Below are 20052 nucleotides of genomic sequence, written 5' to 3' on the forward strand. Positions count from 1 at the left end.
ACTCACCACTGATTCTGCTGAACTGGAGATCGGGAACCAATCTAAGCGTGATCTAGATGCTGAGAACCTGAACCTACATCACGAGAAGATATAGCGCATGTATGCGTCAGTATTTGAAAGGTACTGAGAATGCAAGATATAGTACAACTGAAATAACATATAACTGAACAAAGCAAATAAGCAATGAAATATTCTGAACATGATATAGATACTGACTACTGAGCTAACTGAATGCAATGACCAAATTTATAACATGCTGAAACTGAATACTGATTGTACTATAAATGAGGTCAATGCAATAGAATCTAACTGAACTTTGGAAGCTACTAATAACCGACAATAAAACCATATGAGCTAAATGTGGAGTCCGATGTATATGCCCCATCGAGAAGACCCAATATACCCGGCCAAAGGTATAGAGGCATGACTAGCGTGATCACTAACTGATATTGCCCACAGAGGGGACTTACAGCTACGTGGCTCGTAGTTCTGGGACTATATGAGAGTGCTATCGGAGTGATCGACGGACGGGACTGACGGACCGTGATTCAACTGACGGTCCGTACTGGTCGACCTTCGTTCCTGACTGAAGGCTGGAATTTGACTGACCCATCGACAGAGCTGACTGACAGTCCGTAGTTGGCTTCCGTCGCTGNTAAGCAATGAAATAATCTGAACATGATATAGATACTGACTACTGAGCTAACTGAATGCAATGACCAAATTTATAACATGCTGAAACTGAATACTGATTGTACTATAAATGAGGTCAATGCAATAGAATCTGACTGAACTTTGGAAGCTACTAATAACCGACAATAAAACCATATGAGCTAAATGTGGAGTCCGATGTATATGCCCCATCGAGAAGACCCAATATACCCGGCCAAAGGTATAGAGGCATGACTAGCGTGATCACTAACTGATATTGCCCACAGAGGGGGCTTACAGCTACGTGGCTCGTAGTTCTGGGACTATATGAGAGTGCTATCGGAGTGATCGACGGACGGGACTGACGGACCGTGATTCAACTGACGGTCCGTACTGGTCGACCTTCGTTCCTGACTGAAGGCTGGAATTTGACTGACCCATCGACAGAGCTGACTGACAGTCCGTAGTTGGCTTCCGTCGCTGGCACCTGCAACTTCTGAAAATCTGCATTTTTGGTCTGTTTAGAATACAGGGTTTTACATTATCTCCCCGTTGGGACCATTCATCCTCGAATGAAGACTAAACTAGCTGAAATAGAGGGAGAGGGCTGCAATCCCTACCACTAAACATTGAGAACTGAATTTCTGACTGAACTGAGTTCCAATAACATGTAAATACGCTGAAAATGAAAGTACAAACTAGAGGAACGTGATTCTAAGACTGAATTTACGTATGAATGCCTGAAAAATTGAAGAGGAACTATTACCTCAAGCTAGAGTGGAATCGGAAGAAAAGAGGTGAGGATACTTGGCTTTCATGGCCGTTTCAGCTTCCCAAGTAGTTCACTCTACAGACTGACTCCTCCACCAAACCTTGACTGAAGTGACTTCTTTGTTTCTCAACCTTCTAATTGACGATCAAGAATCTCAACTGGTACATCCTCATAAGAAAGCCTATCTTTTACGGCCACACTCTCTAATGACACTATGGATGCCGGATCACCCACACACTTCTTCAAAAGTGAAATATGAAAAACCGGATGCACTGCTGCTAATTCTGCTGGCAACTCTAACTCATAAGCCACTTTACCAATCCTCTTCAGAATCTTGTAAAGGCCTACATATCTAGGACTGAGCTTCCCTTTCTTGCCAAATCTCATCACCCCTTTCCTAGGTGACACTTTCAGGAAAACCCACTTATCCACTTGGAACTGTAATTCCCTTCTTCTCACATCTGCATAAGACTTATGGCGACTCTAGGCAGTCTTAAGTCTATCTTTAATGAGTTGCACTTTCTCCATAGCATCAAGGACTGAATCTGATCCTATCAAGGCTGTTTCACCTACTTCAAACCAACCAACTGGAGATCTACATCTACGCCCATACAATGCCTCATAAGGGGCCATCTGAATGCTGGAATGGTAACTATTGTTGTAGGCGAACTCAATAAGAGGAAGGTGATCATCCCAACTACCATTGAAGTCGATCACACAAGCTCTCAACATGTCCTCTAAGGTCTAAATGGTACACTCTTCCTGACCATCTGTCTGTGGATGAAATGTTGTGCTAAGGTTAACCTGAGTACCAAGACCCTTCTGAAATGACTTCCAGAAATGAGAGGTAAGCTGAGGACCTCTATCTGAGATGATAGAAAAAGGAACCCCTTGCAACCTCACAATCTCATTAATGTAAAGCTTGGGTAATCCTCCGCCGAATCTGTAATCCTGACCGCCAAAAAGCGAGAACACTTAGTAACCCTATCAACAATCACCCAAATGGAGTCATGCTGTCTGTGAGTACGGGGTAAACCTGTGATGAAGTCCATGTTGATCACTTCCCACTTCCAAGTAGGAATGTTAATCTCATGGGTCATGCCTCATGGTTTCTAATGTTCTACCTTGACTTGCTGGCAATTGAGGTACTTAGCCATAAAATCTGCTATACCTCTTTTCATACCATTCCACCAATAGACTTCCCGCAGATTGCGGTACATCTTAGTGGCACCTGAATGAATAGAATATCTGGAATTATGGGCTTCTGCAAGAATATGCTTCTCAACTCTCCCACATTTGGAACTCATAATTGACCCTGGTAGCGAAACACATTATCTCCCCCTTGGGAGAAAACCTCCGCACTTTGATTGTGGATTGCACCCTTAAGCTCAAGCAAGATTGGATCACTGTTTTGCTTTTCCTTAACCCCTACTACCAAAGAAGATTCTGCCCTATTTTGAACTGTCACACCACCATCTGATATGCTCAAAAGAGGTACTCTTAGGCAAGCAAGTCTGTGAATATCCTTTGCTAGCTCCATTCTTTCTTCCTCAACATATGCTACATTACCCATGTATAATTTGCTAAGAGCATCTACTACTACATTCGCCTTATCCGGATGGTAATGCATGCTCATGTCATAATCTTTGAGGAACTCAAGCCACCTTCTCTGGCGAAGATTCAACTCTTTCTGGGTGAATATACACTTGAGACTCTTATGGTCTGTGAACACATCTACATGAACACCATACAAGTAGTGTCTCTAAATCTTGAGTGCAAGCACCACTGCTGCAAGCTCGAGGTCATGAGTTGGATAATTCTTCCAATGCACCTTAAGTTTTCTGGAAGCATAAGCTATAACCTTACCTCGCTGCATCAACACACAACCTAGGCCGACCCTGGATTCATCACAATAGATCACATAACCATCTGAACCCTCTGGTAGAGTCAAGACAATAGCTGTAGTCAACCTAGTTTTCAGTTTGCAAAGCTTTTCTCACAATAATATGACCACTGGAACTTAGCCTTTTTTTGAGTCAACCTAGTCAATGGTGAGGCTATGGATGAAAATCCTTCCATGAACCGTCTGTAATAGCCTGCTAGACCCAAGAAAATTTTGATATCTGTAACAGAGGTAGGTCTGGGCCATTGTTTCACTGCTTCTATCTTCTGGGAATCTACTCGAATTCCTTCACTAGACATAATATGCCCAAGGAATGCAACTGATTGTAACAAAAACTCACACTTGTTAAATTTGTAACTAACTGGCGATCTTTGAGAGTTTGCTGAACAACTCTCAAATGATTCGCATGTTCTTCCTTATTCCTAGAGTAAATGAGGATATCATCAATAAAGACGATAACGAACAAGTCCAAGTACTACTTGAACACTATGTTCATCAAATCCATGAAAGCTGCAGGAGCATTGGTTAGTCCAAATAACATAACTTTAAATTCATAATAATCATACCGAGTTCTAAAGGCTTTTTTCGAAATGCCACTATCTCTTACTCTAAGCTGATGATAACCTGATCTGTGGTCTATCTTTGAGAAATGACTAGCACCCTGAAGTTGGTCGAACATGTCATCAATCCTAGGGATGAGATACTTATTCTTGATTGTGACCTTGTTCAACTGCCTATAGTCAGTGCACATTCTGAGAGAACCATCTTTCTTCTTCACGGACAACACTAGTGCACCCCATGGCGAAATACTAGGTCTGGTAAAGCCCTTATCTAGAAGGTCTTTCAATTGCTCTTTCAATTCCTTAAGCTCAGCTGGAGCCATTCTATAAGGAGGAATAAAGATAGGCTAGGTATCTGGAAGAAGATCAATTCAAAAGTCGATTTCCTTTTCGGGAGGAACTCTAGGAGGATCATCTGGAAACACTTCAGGAAACTCATTAACCACTGGAACTGACTCAAGAGTTGGGGTTTCAGAGTTAGAATCCTTGACCCGAACTAGATGATAGAAATACCCCTTAGAAATCATTTTTGGTAAGAAATGAATCGATCCATAGGCGCTAAGCTACTACCTTTCCATTTTAAGATTGGTTCATCTGGAAACTGAAAACGAACAATCCTAGTTCTACAATCGACTGAGGCATAACAGGAATGCAACCAATCCATGCCTAGAATGACATCGAAGTCTACCATTTCTAACCCTACAAGATCTACTAAGGTGACTTTCTGGGAGACTGTGACAGGGCAATTTCTATATACCCATCTAGCTATAACTGGGTCACCAACTGGAGTAGAGACTGAGAAGGTTCTCAAAGAGTTTCTGGACTGACAACTAAGATTACTGTTAACTCCTTAGAATCAGTTGGTTTTGATAATAGACATTTAACATTATACTCACAATCCTTGCAGGCATTGAAATAAAAAAGAAAGTATCTATGTAGACAACACAAAGATGGAAAAGAATATTTGATTACACCAAGATGGAAAATAATATTATGAAGACAACACCAAGATAGAAAAGAATATTTGATTACACCAAGATGGAAAAGAATACTTGACTGACTTAATAGAAAGGACAATATCTATCTAGGAAGTTAGAATCAACATACAGATGGGCCAAAACCAGCATACATCTCACCTTGATTGACAGATGAAACCAAACAATCCATATAAGTAAGAGATGCAAATTAAGTCAAAGATCCAAGATATACTGATCATACAAGGAAAGAAATCAAGCCAGCCAAGTTGAGCAAGATGGAGCAACAAATCACGCCAAGGGCTCAAGAGCTGCTGATCAAATCACGCTAGCAAAATCGAGAAGGATAATAAGCGATTTGCCATGCACATATATGATATGGACATGGATCAATAAATCACCTCAATCAAGGAATATCTCAATTATCCTTAATTGAGATAAAAATCCCTTGGGTTATTCCTTAACAAGAGTATCCCGTAGATACTATATAATCCTCGCCTAAGCCTCAGTTGTGAAGTACGCACTTCACTTGAACTTATATTGTAATCTTCTTTTATCTTTCATAAAACTTTGTACACCCTTGAGTGAACAATTGAAAAGAAAAGAGAAAGAAAGATCTGAATGTAGGTTATACAGGTAGAGGTTGTATCGAAGAAGAAGATCTGTTTTGCATATCAGACGGGACTCTTAATTGTAACATTCTGTAATACCCAAGTTCTCAACAAGCTCTTAAGGAAACCCTTGTAACCCAAGGGGACTGGACTAGACACCACATCGGTGATCCGAACCAATATAAAAATACTCTGTGTTATTTACTTACTGCAAGTTATTATTACTGTTTATCTATTTTACTAATGTGTAGGTGAATCGACTGACCAGAGTAGTAAGTCGACTGTAGGGAATTTTAATTCACCTCCCCCTTCTCTTGACTTTCAATTACTACTCTTCCGTCCCATTTTATGTGGCACCATTTCCTTTTTGGTCAGTCCCAAAAGGAATGTCACATTACCTTATATGGTAAGTATTTTAAAGGTACAATTTCTCTTTTACCCTTGTTGGTCCCACTTAATCTTAAAATAATACTCCAATACATTATGAGGAGAGAGTAAAGTGAATCTACTTTTTAAAGGGCAATTTGGTAAACATTTCAAAGTCTTCATTTATTTCTTAAACTCCGTGCCCGATCAAATGTTGCCACATAAAATGGGACGGAGGGAGTACTATATAGGGAGTCACAAAAGATAAAGTAGCCCCTGAATCTTTCCACTGAGTGTACCATATGTGAGACACAACTTTAAGCTGGTAGGATGCCAACTCAACCCTACCATTACCAGTCACTTGCATCACTCCAAAGATTTTCTTAACCTCATCAATGGAGTTCTGTGGGTCCTCACCAACTTATGACCCAAAAAAACCTTAGGCGGATTCATCCTAACAAAATCTCAAACTTTAGCTGCCACTGATCCATCATTTCTATTAGTAGGAACTGAAACCTGCTGATTATTCTGGTTGGTCATACTTTGAGCAAAAAACTGAATTAGTGTTCCAAAATTCCGCATTTGAAACTTCTTGATCTGGGACTAGAGAAATTGCATTAGCATTGCGTTTGCATTAGCATTCCATGTGTAAGCTTCTACGAGATGGCATGATCTTAAGTGCATAACGACGGATTAGAAGGTAGATCACACCCATGCACGATAAGATAGCAAGAAAATGAAGTTTTCCTAAAACACCTCATAGCCTCCCTCTCATTAGATGTGGTACACTTCACATCCATGAAAAGGACTCTACTTAGTGCGGCTTTTCAGACATCCTAGGACACTTAAACCTAATGCTCTGATACCAAGTTTGTCACGCCTCGAGCTACCCCCGAGACGCAGACACGAGACCTAAGACCATAAGTGATCCCAAGCTAACCTTGCTGGCATGATCATGAGCATGCTAAATATAATAAACTGATGCGGAAGCTATTTTATAAATAAAAATGAAAAGATAGGGAATACCTATATACTTTAACTGAGATAAATGAAAACTGATGAGTTTAATGCAATGAAGATATTAACTCAATACTAAACTGAATCTAACTATGTCTGAAAATAGCCTCCAACTGACTAGAAATGCTGGGACATGACCCATCTAAGTCTAGCAAAATTGAAACTAAAGGACTAAAAATACAAAAAAGAAACTCATGACTATTATCCTCGGAGAATGAGGACACACCACTGATTCTGCTGAACTAGAGATCGGGAATCAATCTAAGCGTGATCTGGATGTTGAGAACCTGAACCTACATCACGAGAAGATGTAGAGCATGTATGCGTCAGTACTTGAAAGGTACTGTGCATGCTGGATATAGTACTATTGAAATAACATATAACTGAACAAAGCAAATAAGCAATGAAATAATTTGAACATGATATAGATACTGACTACTGAGCTAACTGAATGCAATGACCAAATTTATAACATGCTGAAACTGTATACGGACTGTACTGTAAATGAGGTCAATGCAATAGAATCTGACTGAACTGTGGGAGCTACTAATAACCGATAATAAAATCACATGAGCTAAATGTGGAGTTCGATGTATACGCCCCATCGAGAGGACCCAATATAACCGGCCAAATATAAAGAGGCATGACTAGCTTGATCACTAACTGATATTGTCCACAAAGGGGACTTACACCTACGTGGCTCATAGTTCTGGGACTATATGGGTACACTGAACCCTAGTCTAACTTGGTATTATGCTACTCCCAATAGATTAAGTGGTTAACACATTATGATTGAGTTTCTGTAAGTTACTGGATAGCTCGAACTGAACATGCAAACTGAAAATGTTACTGGATAACACATTAGGTTGAACTTTAGAAATGCTGATAAAATATAGTCTTTATGAACTATTTAATTAAGCTTGAATATAATTTGAACTTAATTTGAAGTTTGAATTACTTGAAATCTTGAAACGAATTTTGAAAGTCTTTATAAGTCTTTAAATTGTGATTTAGATATTTTTGAATGTTAATTTAAGTTTGTTGTTTTATATTTTGTGTAGCTTCTTTATAATGTTTTGGGATTGATTGGGTTGAATTGAATTGCTTTTGTAGGTGAGCAACAGAAACTAGTAGTTTCTGCTGTCAAAAAAATTGCAGAAAAAGCGACGGACAACGTCTATTTGTCCGTCGCTTTTTTAAAAATATTTGACCAAAATTTTGACTAAAAAGCGACGGACTAAGAGACGCTGTCCGTCGCTTTTTAAAAATGTTTGACTAGATATTTTAATGAAAAGCGACGGATTAAGAGATGCCGTCCGTCGCTTTTTTTAAAAACTAATTAATAAAATAAAGTAAATTAAAAACGACGGACAAGATGGTTATTTTTTAATTTATAAATAATTTAATAAAAAGCGACGGACGGCGTCTCTATATATATATTAAATAAATAATTATTAATTATATATATATTTAGTGCAAAAATCTGCAAAAAAAGCGATGGACTAAGAGATGCCGTCCGTCACTTTTTGTAAAATAATTTTAAAAATAATTATTTTTATTAAAAAGCGGCGGACGACATCTCTTAGTCCGTCGCTTTTTTGGAGCGACGCTGTCCGTCATTTTTTAGCAGTTTTTTAGTAGTGAGATCAAGTTATATATGATTATAAGTTGGGCACGTGGAGATCGTACGTGCTGGGGATTGTTTTATTTTATAATAGTGCGTTGAGATTGTCGGCACAGACACGTGAAGATCGTCTGTGTTGATGTATCGACCTCGCGAGTCCCCCATGAATCACGAACTCTCGATGTATTTCTGAAAAGTATTGTATATATACGATTGAGAGAGTATTGACATTTGAGACAAAAGGGGTCAACAGTAAAAATATTTTGTGAATTGAATCAATGAAATATTTTTTGTGTTTTATAGCGTTATAATTATTATATCTTAACTTTAATCAATAATCATAGAAGCAAATATTTATCCTTCCTCATTTAATAAATATCTAGAAATAAAAATTCATTTTTATTCTATCAAGAAAACTAATTCCATTTTTAAATACATAAATAAGTTACCTTCTAATCATCGACAAATAACCCTGGGGCTGGAGTAAATTTGTTAGACTATTTTTGAGAGTGATGTATCTTTATGTATCTAATTCCAAATGTGATACCTAATTAATAAATAATGGGATAATAGGTATTTATTTGAAATTATAAATTGAATTAATAAATATGAATGTATGTATGTCTAATTAAATAGATTATTCTTATATTTTCATACAGTAACAAATATTGAAAGGCAAAAGTTAATTGTTAAATTTGCTATTACTTTTCAGCACACATGTCGATACTACTCACTCTTCTAAAATTTTATACATATTACTCTTAAAAAATACTCTATTCAAACAACTTTTGCAGATTTAATACTACCAATAATCTCCAATAACTATTTAGTTTTGATTTTGAAATAATTTGACTTAATAAATATAGTTATACTAGCTAGGAATGAAAGGAAACTAAACTGCATAATTGATCATAAACAATGACAATCACAAGCCAAATTGCTTACATTAATTTATCATAAAGCAACCATAGAAGTCCACTTATTATTTATTACACAAACAGGAACAAAGGTAACAAGAGACTTAACACATGCAGTGAACTTAACAAACATAACATAACATAAAGCAACGAACTTATTTCTTCATTCAATTTGCAGCAGTAAACTGCAAATTCATGACCAGCCTCCTTAATTAGCTTGACTACGAGTGAGCATGGCGAAATATCCTTGTCCAGAAGCAGTAAACTTGTCGCAATGCTTTCCACCTTGATCAAATGCATCATTCGCGCAATCTGTACAAAGCCATCCATCGTTGCAATCACTTTGCACGTAGCATCTTTTCAAGCAAGTTATTATATCACCAACCGGAATTAATTTTTGTTCAATCGCTACAATATCAACTGACATATCGCGCGCACCCATTGCTTGCAGCTTTGGTGAACGAGACATAGTAACTGCATATCATGAATATAATTAATTAGCAAATATTAATAGACACATTAATTAATTAAATTAGCCCACACTAATAAAATTTTAAATTGTGTGATAAGATGGAAGGTAAGGAAATGAACCAGTAGTTGCAGCTAGGACAACAACAAAGTAAAATGCAAAGTTAAGACGTGCTCCAGCCATATTGTGTAATGCTACTTTGATTGGAAAATGGAAAATAGAAGAATATGTGAAGGGTGAGTTTCCTTCTCAACCAATGTGGTATTTATAGAAACATATTACTACATTTGGTTCATCTCTTTCTTTTTTTCTTTTTTAATAAATATATTTTATGAAGCATTATTTGCTTAAATAAAAAATGATACATGCATTTTTATATTCAGTACTCCACAATTTCACTTTAAAATGTTCATCTTACCATTAATAAAATGATTTACACAAACATTTATCACTTATTCTAGATTGCAAATTTCTAAAAACCTTTCTTTCTTAAATTTTGTGTTAAGTCAAACTACATCATATAAAATAAATAAGAAAGAGAGAGTATTAAACTAATGTAGATTATCTTACCTTATAGATTATAAAATAATATATATTATTTTTATTTATTTTATAGATAAGGGTCCTTCTAGATAAAAATAATATAATATACACAAATATTTTTAGATCAAACTCCACCTCTTAGCTAGATGGTTCTAAGGGACAACTTTCCTTACAGGGAGTTTAATGGTGTTATATTAGAACTATATAAACAGATAGTAATATATATATACTTTGGTAATTTACTTACAGGGAGTTTGATGGTGTAAGAACTACATGAACATATAATATTTACTCATATTATACTTTGGTAATTTACTTTTAATCTTATATACTTGTAACAACCCGTTAGGTCATTTTAAGCACTAGAAGTGTTTTGAATATTTTTGTTAATTTTAAAAAACAAGGACTATTTCTATTTGTTAGAGAGATGCTTGTTAAAATATTGAAGTTGTTAAGCAATTTCAATTTGTTATTACGAAATTCAATTTTTAAAAAAATTCATTAACTTCTTGAATAAAGAATGGAAAATTGTTAATTTTTCAATATTTTAGGGTAGGTTTAGATTTGATCGTTGGAAGGAAATTAATTCCAAAAAAAAAAAAAAAAAAACTATTTATCTTTGCTATTTGTGGTCTGTTCAGTTAAGGGGGAGGGGACAAATTTTTAATTCTCATTATTGATGTTTGGAAATTACGTGATATTTGATACTTGACTGATAAGTATAATGTAGACTTGTAAAATTAAAGGATTATTTTCTTATATACTCATGTCACTACTTCTTCGTTGTTGGTCTATGAGACATACTGTAATATATTGAAAATTTCTAAGTAAAGACTCGAACCATTCTTCATTTGTAAATAAGATTGTACTGAGTGATTCTTAATTGTTCTTAGATGTTAAGGTCAATTATTTAGTGTGAAAATGATTTTGAATATGAATTGTTCTGCTAAGTAGTCAGTCAGGCCAAGCGTCAAACTCCCTATAATCTATATATATATATATATGAGTTTAAGTTTTGTGCACCGTCGGTGTATAAAATTTTCTACATGATCAGTTACTTTTAATTAGATTTAATCATCGTAACTTACTTTAATAAAATAATCATAATTCATGAAAAAAGAAAATCAATAATTTACTTAAAAAAAGAAAAAGAACATCAACAGGTAGTTGAATCATACTAGGATTCTAACCAAAATAATTTCCATAGTGAAATTATTTTTTTCGAAAGTTAATTACAATTACTATGTTTATCGTAGGTTTTTCACTTTTATTCTATAGCTCAAGTAATTCTTCACAGCACCAAACTTTTTCATAACATCACATTGTCAACTGGTAAGAAATAATTTTTAAAGTGTCAAACGATTTTGAAACTTGACACGCTTCTTCTACTTAGTGATATGTCGTCATGCAATTAGAACAAATTTCACATTTTTCTCATTTAGAAACATAAAAAAGGCCCTTTTGAACACAATTTCACGAGCAAAAGAATTTCAATGCACTAAAAACAAGTGAACATAGTCTCCCGAAAGGTGAATATTGTATCTTAAAGTGTCTTCATATTGTCCCCAATACTTAAGCTTTGCTATTTAGATCATTGGGAAGGATTTTATTTATTGACTTTCACTAATATTAAATATATTTTATAGTGAACGTGTTGACTATTTATATGATCAGATTTATAATTAATTGTAAGTTATCTAACATTTATAATTGTATTTGCAAGATTAATGGAAAAGTTAAATGTAGATGAGCAAAATATAGGAGTTGAAGTTCCTTGAGAAGAAAGTGATGTACTTTGGAAGAAAATAATTTAGTTATGGAAATAATTTGGTTAGAATCCAAGTCTGATTCAACTACCTTGTTGATGCTTTTTTTTTTAGTAAATGTTATATTATTAAAGTAAGTTACTATGGTTAAATCTCATTAAAAGTAACTGATGGTGTAAAAAATTTTGTACACCGACGATGTACAAAACTTAAACTCTATATATATTATAGACTATTTTATCTTATAGATCGACCTCCGTCCCTTAGATGGTGCAACTTTTCTTAAGGGAGTTTGATGGTCTTCGAACTATATGAACATATAATATTTACTCATATATTTATATACTAGGTAATTTCTTCTCATCCACCTAAATCTTAGTGGATGAAGTTATTCGATACCTACGTTGATGAGAGATATAATTGACATTCGTGAAATTGTAGAAGTGTGAGTAAATTAGCTCGGACATCACGCTAGTAACAAAAAGGTGGTTGTCTTCATTACTACAATAGATTTTGCTGCTCCACCATAGTACAACTTCCCAGTATTTTCCATAGAAAGTTCTACAAGAATTGTTTAAGAGCAAGATAATAGTACAAATTTATATGCATCCGATGTTTACATCAATACCAATATAAACATCATTAGGTCGACATGAGACGTCGGTTCTTGATAACGGTTACTCCTAACGATGTGAACATGCCACATTTTTGTACAATGTGTTGTATAAACAATGTTAAGTGTATGAACGAAGTCATTAGAATGTAGATTTTTCTTTTTAAATTACTTCATCAAAAAAATTATAAAAACATGGATGAATAGAACTATCTGATATCTAATATTGATAAGAAATAATAAATACCCGATAGAATAATTGACGTGTATGCAAGTTGATTTTCATTCTCCTTTTTATCATTGTTATTTGACATATTTATTCCAAAGACGAAGATAAATATAAAGAAGAGTAAATTTTAGGTTTAGCAATCATAAAAATCATATTTGTATGCTATAGTTATAGTTTATATAATTGCGCTCCATAGAAAACTTTATGTTTGTTATGGCTATTAATATGTATATTTCGGTATACATATACAAAAAAATCAATTATATAATTTGTTTCAATATATATATATATATACAAAAGAATCAATTGTATAATTTGTTTCAATATATATATACAAAAGAATCAATTGTATAATTTGTGTTTGTATGAAGTGAGGAAGAGAGAAAGATAAAAGAAAACTGGGCAGGGGAAGATTTGTATTTGTATAATTATAAGTGTATAGGACTAATATATATGTATTTGTATATACAATTTTCTCTCGCTTTATACAAACACAAACGCAAGTTATACTTTGTGTTTGTATCAAAGTGAGAGAGGCAAGGGATCCAGCGAGAAACGAGAGTGGTGAGCGAGAATTTCAGGGAGAGAGGCGAATGACAACAGTTTGTTACAGGTTACAATTAAATCAAATTGTGGTTATAGCATTTACTTTGAATTAATAATTTAATATTTTATACAATTTTCCCTATAAAAAATACTAATAAGCTGAAAAATACGCCTGATAAGCAGAATAATTATTTGATATTTGGTGTTATTTATTGGTGAAATAGAGACAGGATGATAAATGATAAGTCTATTTCATTGACTTTAAAGAAAAATAATCCATAAGATCTTATTGTTTTTAACAGATTTGGAAATAAAAAAATTTATGTCATGAAAGGAAATAATAAATATTAAGAATCATTTAAGAGTTTGTGCCCACACATTTTGATTTTTTTTTCAAGTTGGTGGTTAGGTTTTATGCACCTGTAAGTGTTTCATTAAATATTTTCTATTTTCACCGACATAATTACCCAATAATTTGGTAAGATAAAATTTAAAATAACCACATCACTATTTTTTTGTTGTTATCGATGATAATGTCTCTTAGATCAAATGGTGAAAAGATCTTCCAGATTAGACAAGATTTATGGTCAAAATTTTGACAATTATCATAGTAATTCTGACGATTTATCAGAATTTTTTAACATTTTTGACAATTACTATAATTTGTTACAAAAATAAGTCATGTCAAATTAATGTCAAGTAAAAAATCCTGGTAATATGCCAAGATTTTACTCCATATTCTTACAAAATGCACATTTAATGTTTCTTTTCAGTCTTCTTGACAATTGGCAACCAAAAAAATCATTATAAATTTGAATTGTAATAAAATATCTAAAGAGGATCACTCAAGAATGTTTCATGAGATTTAAAAAATAATAAATAAATAAAAACATGTTTCATGATTTGTTTGGTAGTTGGGAATATAAATCATAGGGTGGCCCAAAGAAAGATTATGATGTTTACAGGCCCATATGATAATTGACTGAAGAGAAAATACATAAAATCACCTCCGAACCAAAATTTATTTTAGCACTTTAACTTTACATATAATTATTTACCCCCTAATCTCATTCCAAGTGAATTTAAATCCACCCTAAGTTTATAAGACCCAGGAACGGCTCAACGTAATCAGAGACCTAAAGTAAAATTTCTATTTGATGCCTAAAATCCAAATAGACTTCGTATGTATTTTTGTTTTAAAAAAACATCTTACACTTTCAAATTCAAATTATTACTTAATATTTTTTATAAATGGTTTCTTCAAAAAAATTTCAATTATAAGTTTTATATAATATTTTATCAATTTAACGTTGAAAAACATTCTTTCACCAAGACAATCATTATATGAATTGTTAACATAACTGTAAAAGTAAAAGTTGACAATTTTCTAATAAAGATAAGAGTTAAAACCATAGAATCTGATTTAAGAAGTTAAGAACTTGACATATCCACATTATCACGTTTGTTGTAATGCTTGAATTTTAAGAAGAAATAGAAAAAGAATTTACAATTGACTTTGATCAACACTTTTTGACTATTAGAGGCTATTTTCAGACATAGTTAGATTCAGCTTAGTATTGATTTAATATCTTCCTTGCATTAAACTCATCAGTTTTCATTTATCTCAGTTAAAGTATATGGGTATTCCCTATCTTTTCATTTTTATTTATGATTTAGCTTCCGCATCAGTTTATTATCTTTAGCATGCTCATGATCATGCCAGCAAGGTTAGCTTGACATCACTTGTGGTCTTAGGTCCCGTGTCTGCGTCTCAGGGGTAGCTCGAGGCGTGACAAACTTGGTATCAGAGCATTAGGTTTAAGTGTCCTAGGATGTCTGAAAAGCCGCACTAAGTAGAGTCCTTTTCTTGGGTGTGAAGTGTACCACATCTAATGAGAGGGAGGCTACGAGGTGTTTTAGGAAAACTTCATTTTCTTACTATCTTATCGTGCATGTGTATGATCTACCTTCTAATCCGTCGTTTTGCGCTTAAGATCGTGCCTTCTCATAGAAGCTTACACATGGAATGCTAATGTACGCAATGCTAATGCAATTCCTCTAGTCCTAGATCAAGAAGTTTCGAATGCAGAATTTTGGAACGCTAATTCAGCTTTTTGCTCAAAGTTTGACCAACCAGAATAATAAGCATGTTCCAGTTTCTACTAATATAAATGTTGGATCAGTGCGCACCAACTACTATTCAGTAGTTTTCGAGTTGGCGCCCCGCGCCACTCAGTGCGTCAGGGTCGCCAGGTCCCTTACTCTTCCGACCTTCTTTCCGTGTGAGTTCCCTTGAACCGTACCAATGTTATCTACTTTATATCCACGCTTAAAATCTTCATTAATCCTTCAGAGATCCTGCATATCCAAGTCATAACTCTTGAATTCATAATCCAAATTCAAGATAGAGTTAAGAGTAAAGTTCAAGGGAGTTGTTTTGAGTCAGTTGAGAAGTCTTTTGCAAACTTTTAAAACTTGTTTTAGGACTTGAGTACTTGAGTATGAGGATGAGGAGAGTTGAGTTTTCATTTATCAAAATGAATATATGGGAACTAAGTATTCCCAAGTGTAAATACTTTTACATTTAAAATGAAAGGAAACCTAGATTTCCAAATGAGTTCATGAGGAGTTTTGAGCACTATCTCTTTTAAGAGAATCTTTTGAGTAATAATACCAAAGTTGAGGATGAGGAAATGTTTTTAAACATATGAGCATGATTTATATTAATTGTGAGTAGTATTGAGCCCCGATATGGAGATGAGTTCAGACAACTCAAAGTCCTCATAAACCATGTATGCCAACATGGGTAAAGGGTCATACGTTTTAGATGATTCCTTATTTATTTTTAAGCATAGCTTAGTGGATCCACTTAGTTGAGGATGTATTATACTTTGGCAAGGTATATTAGAGTTCTGGCAACATGGGCGAAATGATGTTTCATCACGTAGATCATAGTGATGGTTGTCGGTTAGAAAATCTCCCAAATACGAGTAAAAAGTTAGCATTGTATTTTTAAATACTTTGAGTTGTAATTTACTACTTTCAAAGTTTTCTTTATACTGTATATTTTATTGTTGCTTTATAATGAGTTGAGTATTCTTGAACTGAGTTGAGTATTTCTGAGTTTTAGTATCTTTGAGTAGCTTAGAGTATCTTTGAGTATCCTTGAGTATCTTTGAGTTTAGTTGAGTTGAGATGAGGTAAGTATGTTCTTTCTTTCTATCATATCAAGGTTATGCCTGTGCTTTAAAGTTCCTCTTGCATGCTCGTACATTCCATGTACTTACGTCATTTTGCATGCATCTTTCATGATGTAGATACAGGTAACCAGGGTCATCAACAGGCGCTCTGTTGATACCACTTGGAGTCCCAGAGTTTGATTAGTGAGCCTCCTTGCTTTCCAGAAGGCTCCACACTTTGCTTTTATTAGGATGATCGGTGGTCTTGTCCTGACATCCATCGTAGTACTTAGAGGCCTTATAAACAGTAGAGTTTTGAGAAGTCTGTTTCATTTTCAATTGTTAATGTTCTAGACTTGAGTTGCTTCTTTTGGCCAGTTGAATGTTTTCTTTAAAATATTCTGAGTTATCTTTTTTGAGACTGTTTGAGAAAACATTTACTTTTGAGTTTATCTAATGTTGAATAAGTCTTCCATTGAGTGTTGAGCCAAGCCAAGGATTCGCTTAGGGACAAACAATGGTTTCTCGAGTGCCAGTCGCGTCATGGTGTAGGTTCGGGGCGTGATAATTTCATCAAGCCTTCTTTATTCAAGGCATCCCTTTAATAGATTAAGTTTAATATTATGGATTTCCCGGTCTTGAGATTGCAGACCAATCACAAACAGCACACGAATTATTCAAATTTAATACATAATTAATAAATAATGAAATAATAGGTGCTTATTTGAAGTTATAGATTGAATTAATAAATATGATATGAATGTATGTCTAATTAGATAGATTATTCTTATATTTTCATGGAGTAACAATTACCGAAAGTCAAAAGGTCAATTGTTAGATTTCGGGACTAATGGGATTAACATAATTTCATTCCGACACCCGAAACTTTAAAAGACCCCAAAAATCACTTTCTTAAAAACTTAGCCTGTAAAACTCACAAACACACCAAATTCTCAACTTTTAACTCAAAGTTCAAAACAAACCTTTCAAACTCAATCATAAAAGACTCAAGGTCGATAACAAGAGGGGTAAAATGGTAATTTCATGAAACTTTTCAAAAATAACCGACCGGATCATTACACGTATCAATGGTGTGATGGGCATTGGTACGAGTAGCACTGTTATTAAAGGAAAAACTTATTACTATAATATGATAGATTGTAATTCGAGAATGCCAAAGCATATGCGTGCATTAGCTGATGTGTTAGTGACCTGATTACTTATGTGTGGTTATATTTCTTTATTGAATTCGTATATTTGAGATAATTGAGGTGATTATATGTCATAGCGACATTTGATTTATAGAGATGTCTCATCATCCCATTTTATTGATATCATATTGTGCACGTGCATTGACATGATATTGAGTATGAGTAAAGGTCTAACACATGTAGATCGTTCGTGTTAAGACACTACTAAAAAAATTGCCAAAAAGAAACGGAAAAAAGCAATGCAGTCAATCTCGTCGCTTTTTGGCTCGATGCTTTTCAAAAGCAACGGACTGCGTCGCAAAAAAGCAACGGATAGCGTCGCTTTTTTTTTTAAAAAAAAATTATTTATTTTGACAAATGTGACGCCGTCCGTTGCTTTTTTTATTTTTTTTAATCTTCAAAAAGAGACGAAGTCCATTGCTTTTCTTAATTTTTAATTTTTTTAGAATCTTGAAAAGCGACGGACTAAAAGACCCCGTCTGTCGCTTTTCTGGATTTTTCAAAAAATAGAACCCAGGAAAGCGACGGACTAAAGAACCCTGTCCGTCACTTTTCTGGGTTTTTTTCAAAAATAAAATCCAGAAAAGCCACAGACAAAACCACCTTGTCCGTCGCTTTTGTAACACCCTAGAAAAATTTTCAAACTAAGACTTGAACCATCCTTCGTTGTGAGTAGGATTTTTTCGAGGAATTACAATTTCTTAAGTGTTAAGTTCACTAGATGTAGCACCTTGAGTTCGAAAAAGAACTAAATTGGAAATAGCAAAATCTGAAATATTGCAAGTTATACTTAAGTATGAGTTTTGGGTCGACTTCAAATGACCATAACTCCTAGCTCAGGATGATTTAGGTGTGCTACTAGATACCGTAGGAAAGACCTTTGAATTATCTTTTCAACGCCGCCGAGTTTGCTAAGTTTTGAGGTTGGATGAGTGAGATATGGCCTTTTGAAGATAGGTTGTCCAGTTAAGGAAAGTTAGCCGAAAATAAAGAGGGGTATTTTGGTCTTTTCCTTATCCAATCAGATTTAATTCGTTTTTAGTAATATTTTAAGGGTCTAATCCTATTAGGTTCAGTTTTATAATCCTAAAATACGCCTAGGGTTTTAGTTGAGAATTCAAGAAGAGAAAAGAAGAAGAAGAAAAAAGAGGAGAAAAGAGAAAGGATGAAAGCGTTCGTCGAGATTCTTGCATCTTGTTGCGGATTTTCGCCATGGGTTTAATCCCTAAGAGGTATGTAAGTTTCTATAGTGTTGAGTTCTTTCACCCACACACCAATCATGATTTATTCAGCGTAATTTCGTTCTTGATAAGTGTTCTTGAAGTTTCATTAAGTTTTGATGTAAGATTATGCTTGGGTCAACTTTAAACAACCATATCTCTTAGAATATTAAGAGTTACGTGAGCCATAGCTTATCCAATTAAAGGTAATTGAATCTACTTTCCAACCCCACCAATTTCACGTCAATCCAACATCTGAGTAAAAAGTTATGACTATTTTAGTAACCTATACAGTGCTGTTACGAATTAGCTGACGGGAAAATATTGAAAATAATCGTTTTTGTCGTTTTACCTCCAAGAAAACCATCAACGAATTTTTTGACTAATTAAAAAGCTCAAAACAATCAGATTGTCATCTTCACTCATGAAAATCATAATTTTTGGCTATAGAGATTTTAAGAAACTAACTCGAGAATCTCAAGAAAGGTCGTCTTGATTGTTTATCTTCAAGCTAGGGTTTCAAGGCTTCTAATCAAGTTCTTCTTCAAGATTTTTCAAGATTCTTAAAGATTCTTCAAAATTCTTCAAGAATCTTGTTCTTCTAGGTATGTAAGGCTATCATAGTGTTGGACTAGTTCGTCCTCACGCCCTACATCTACTTTCAGATCAGAAAAAGAGTAGTCTAGGATACTTTCCCTAGATTTGAGTATTCTTGAGATAAGTTGATTTTGAGTTCTTGAATTCATGTTTCTTTTAAAAGTTCTATTCCTAATTATCGAATAGCTATATTGTTATTGAGATCCTTCATATCATGAATCATAACTCTTGAATTCATAATTCAAATTCAAGAGAGAGTTAAGAGTAGAGTTCAAGGAAGCCTT

The 20052-nt window shown here is 34.3% G+C and overlaps 1 protein-coding gene across 1 annotated transcript; it reads right to left on the reverse strand.

The window, feature by feature from the left end:
- Positions 1 to 9497: 9497 nt before the first annotated feature.
- On the reverse strand, positions 9498 to 10109 carry LOC125850124 (uncharacterized). The gene is made up of 2 exons (XM_049530019.1): positions 9987 to 10109; positions 9498 to 9869 (listed from the first exon to the last, which is right to left on the reverse strand). Exons 1-2 carry the CDS (start codon positions 10045 to 10047, stop codon positions 9604 to 9606), a joined length of 327 nt encoding a protein of 108 aa, XP_049385976.1. The 5' UTR covers positions 10048 to 10109; the 3' UTR covers positions 9498 to 9603.
- Between the last annotated feature and the right edge of the window lie 9943 nt (positions 10110 to 20052).

This window comes from Solanum stenotomum, unplaced genomic scaffold (genome assembly GCF_019186545.1).
Source record: "Solanum stenotomum isolate F172 unplaced genomic scaffold, ASM1918654v1 scaffold14088, whole genome shotgun sequence".
NCBI classification, from domain to species: Eukaryota; Viridiplantae; Streptophyta; class Magnoliopsida; order Solanales; family Solanaceae; genus Solanum; species Solanum stenotomum.

Coding starts and splice junctions, on each gene's coding strand:
- LOC125850124 (XM_049530019.1), bottom strand. CDS start 10,047: ATGGCTGGAGCACGTCTTAACTTTGCATTTTACTTTGTTGTTGTCCTA. Junction 9,870..9,986: donor TGTCCTAGCTGCAACTACTG/GTTCATTTCCTT, acceptor CATGATATGCAG/TTACTATGTCTCGTTCACCA.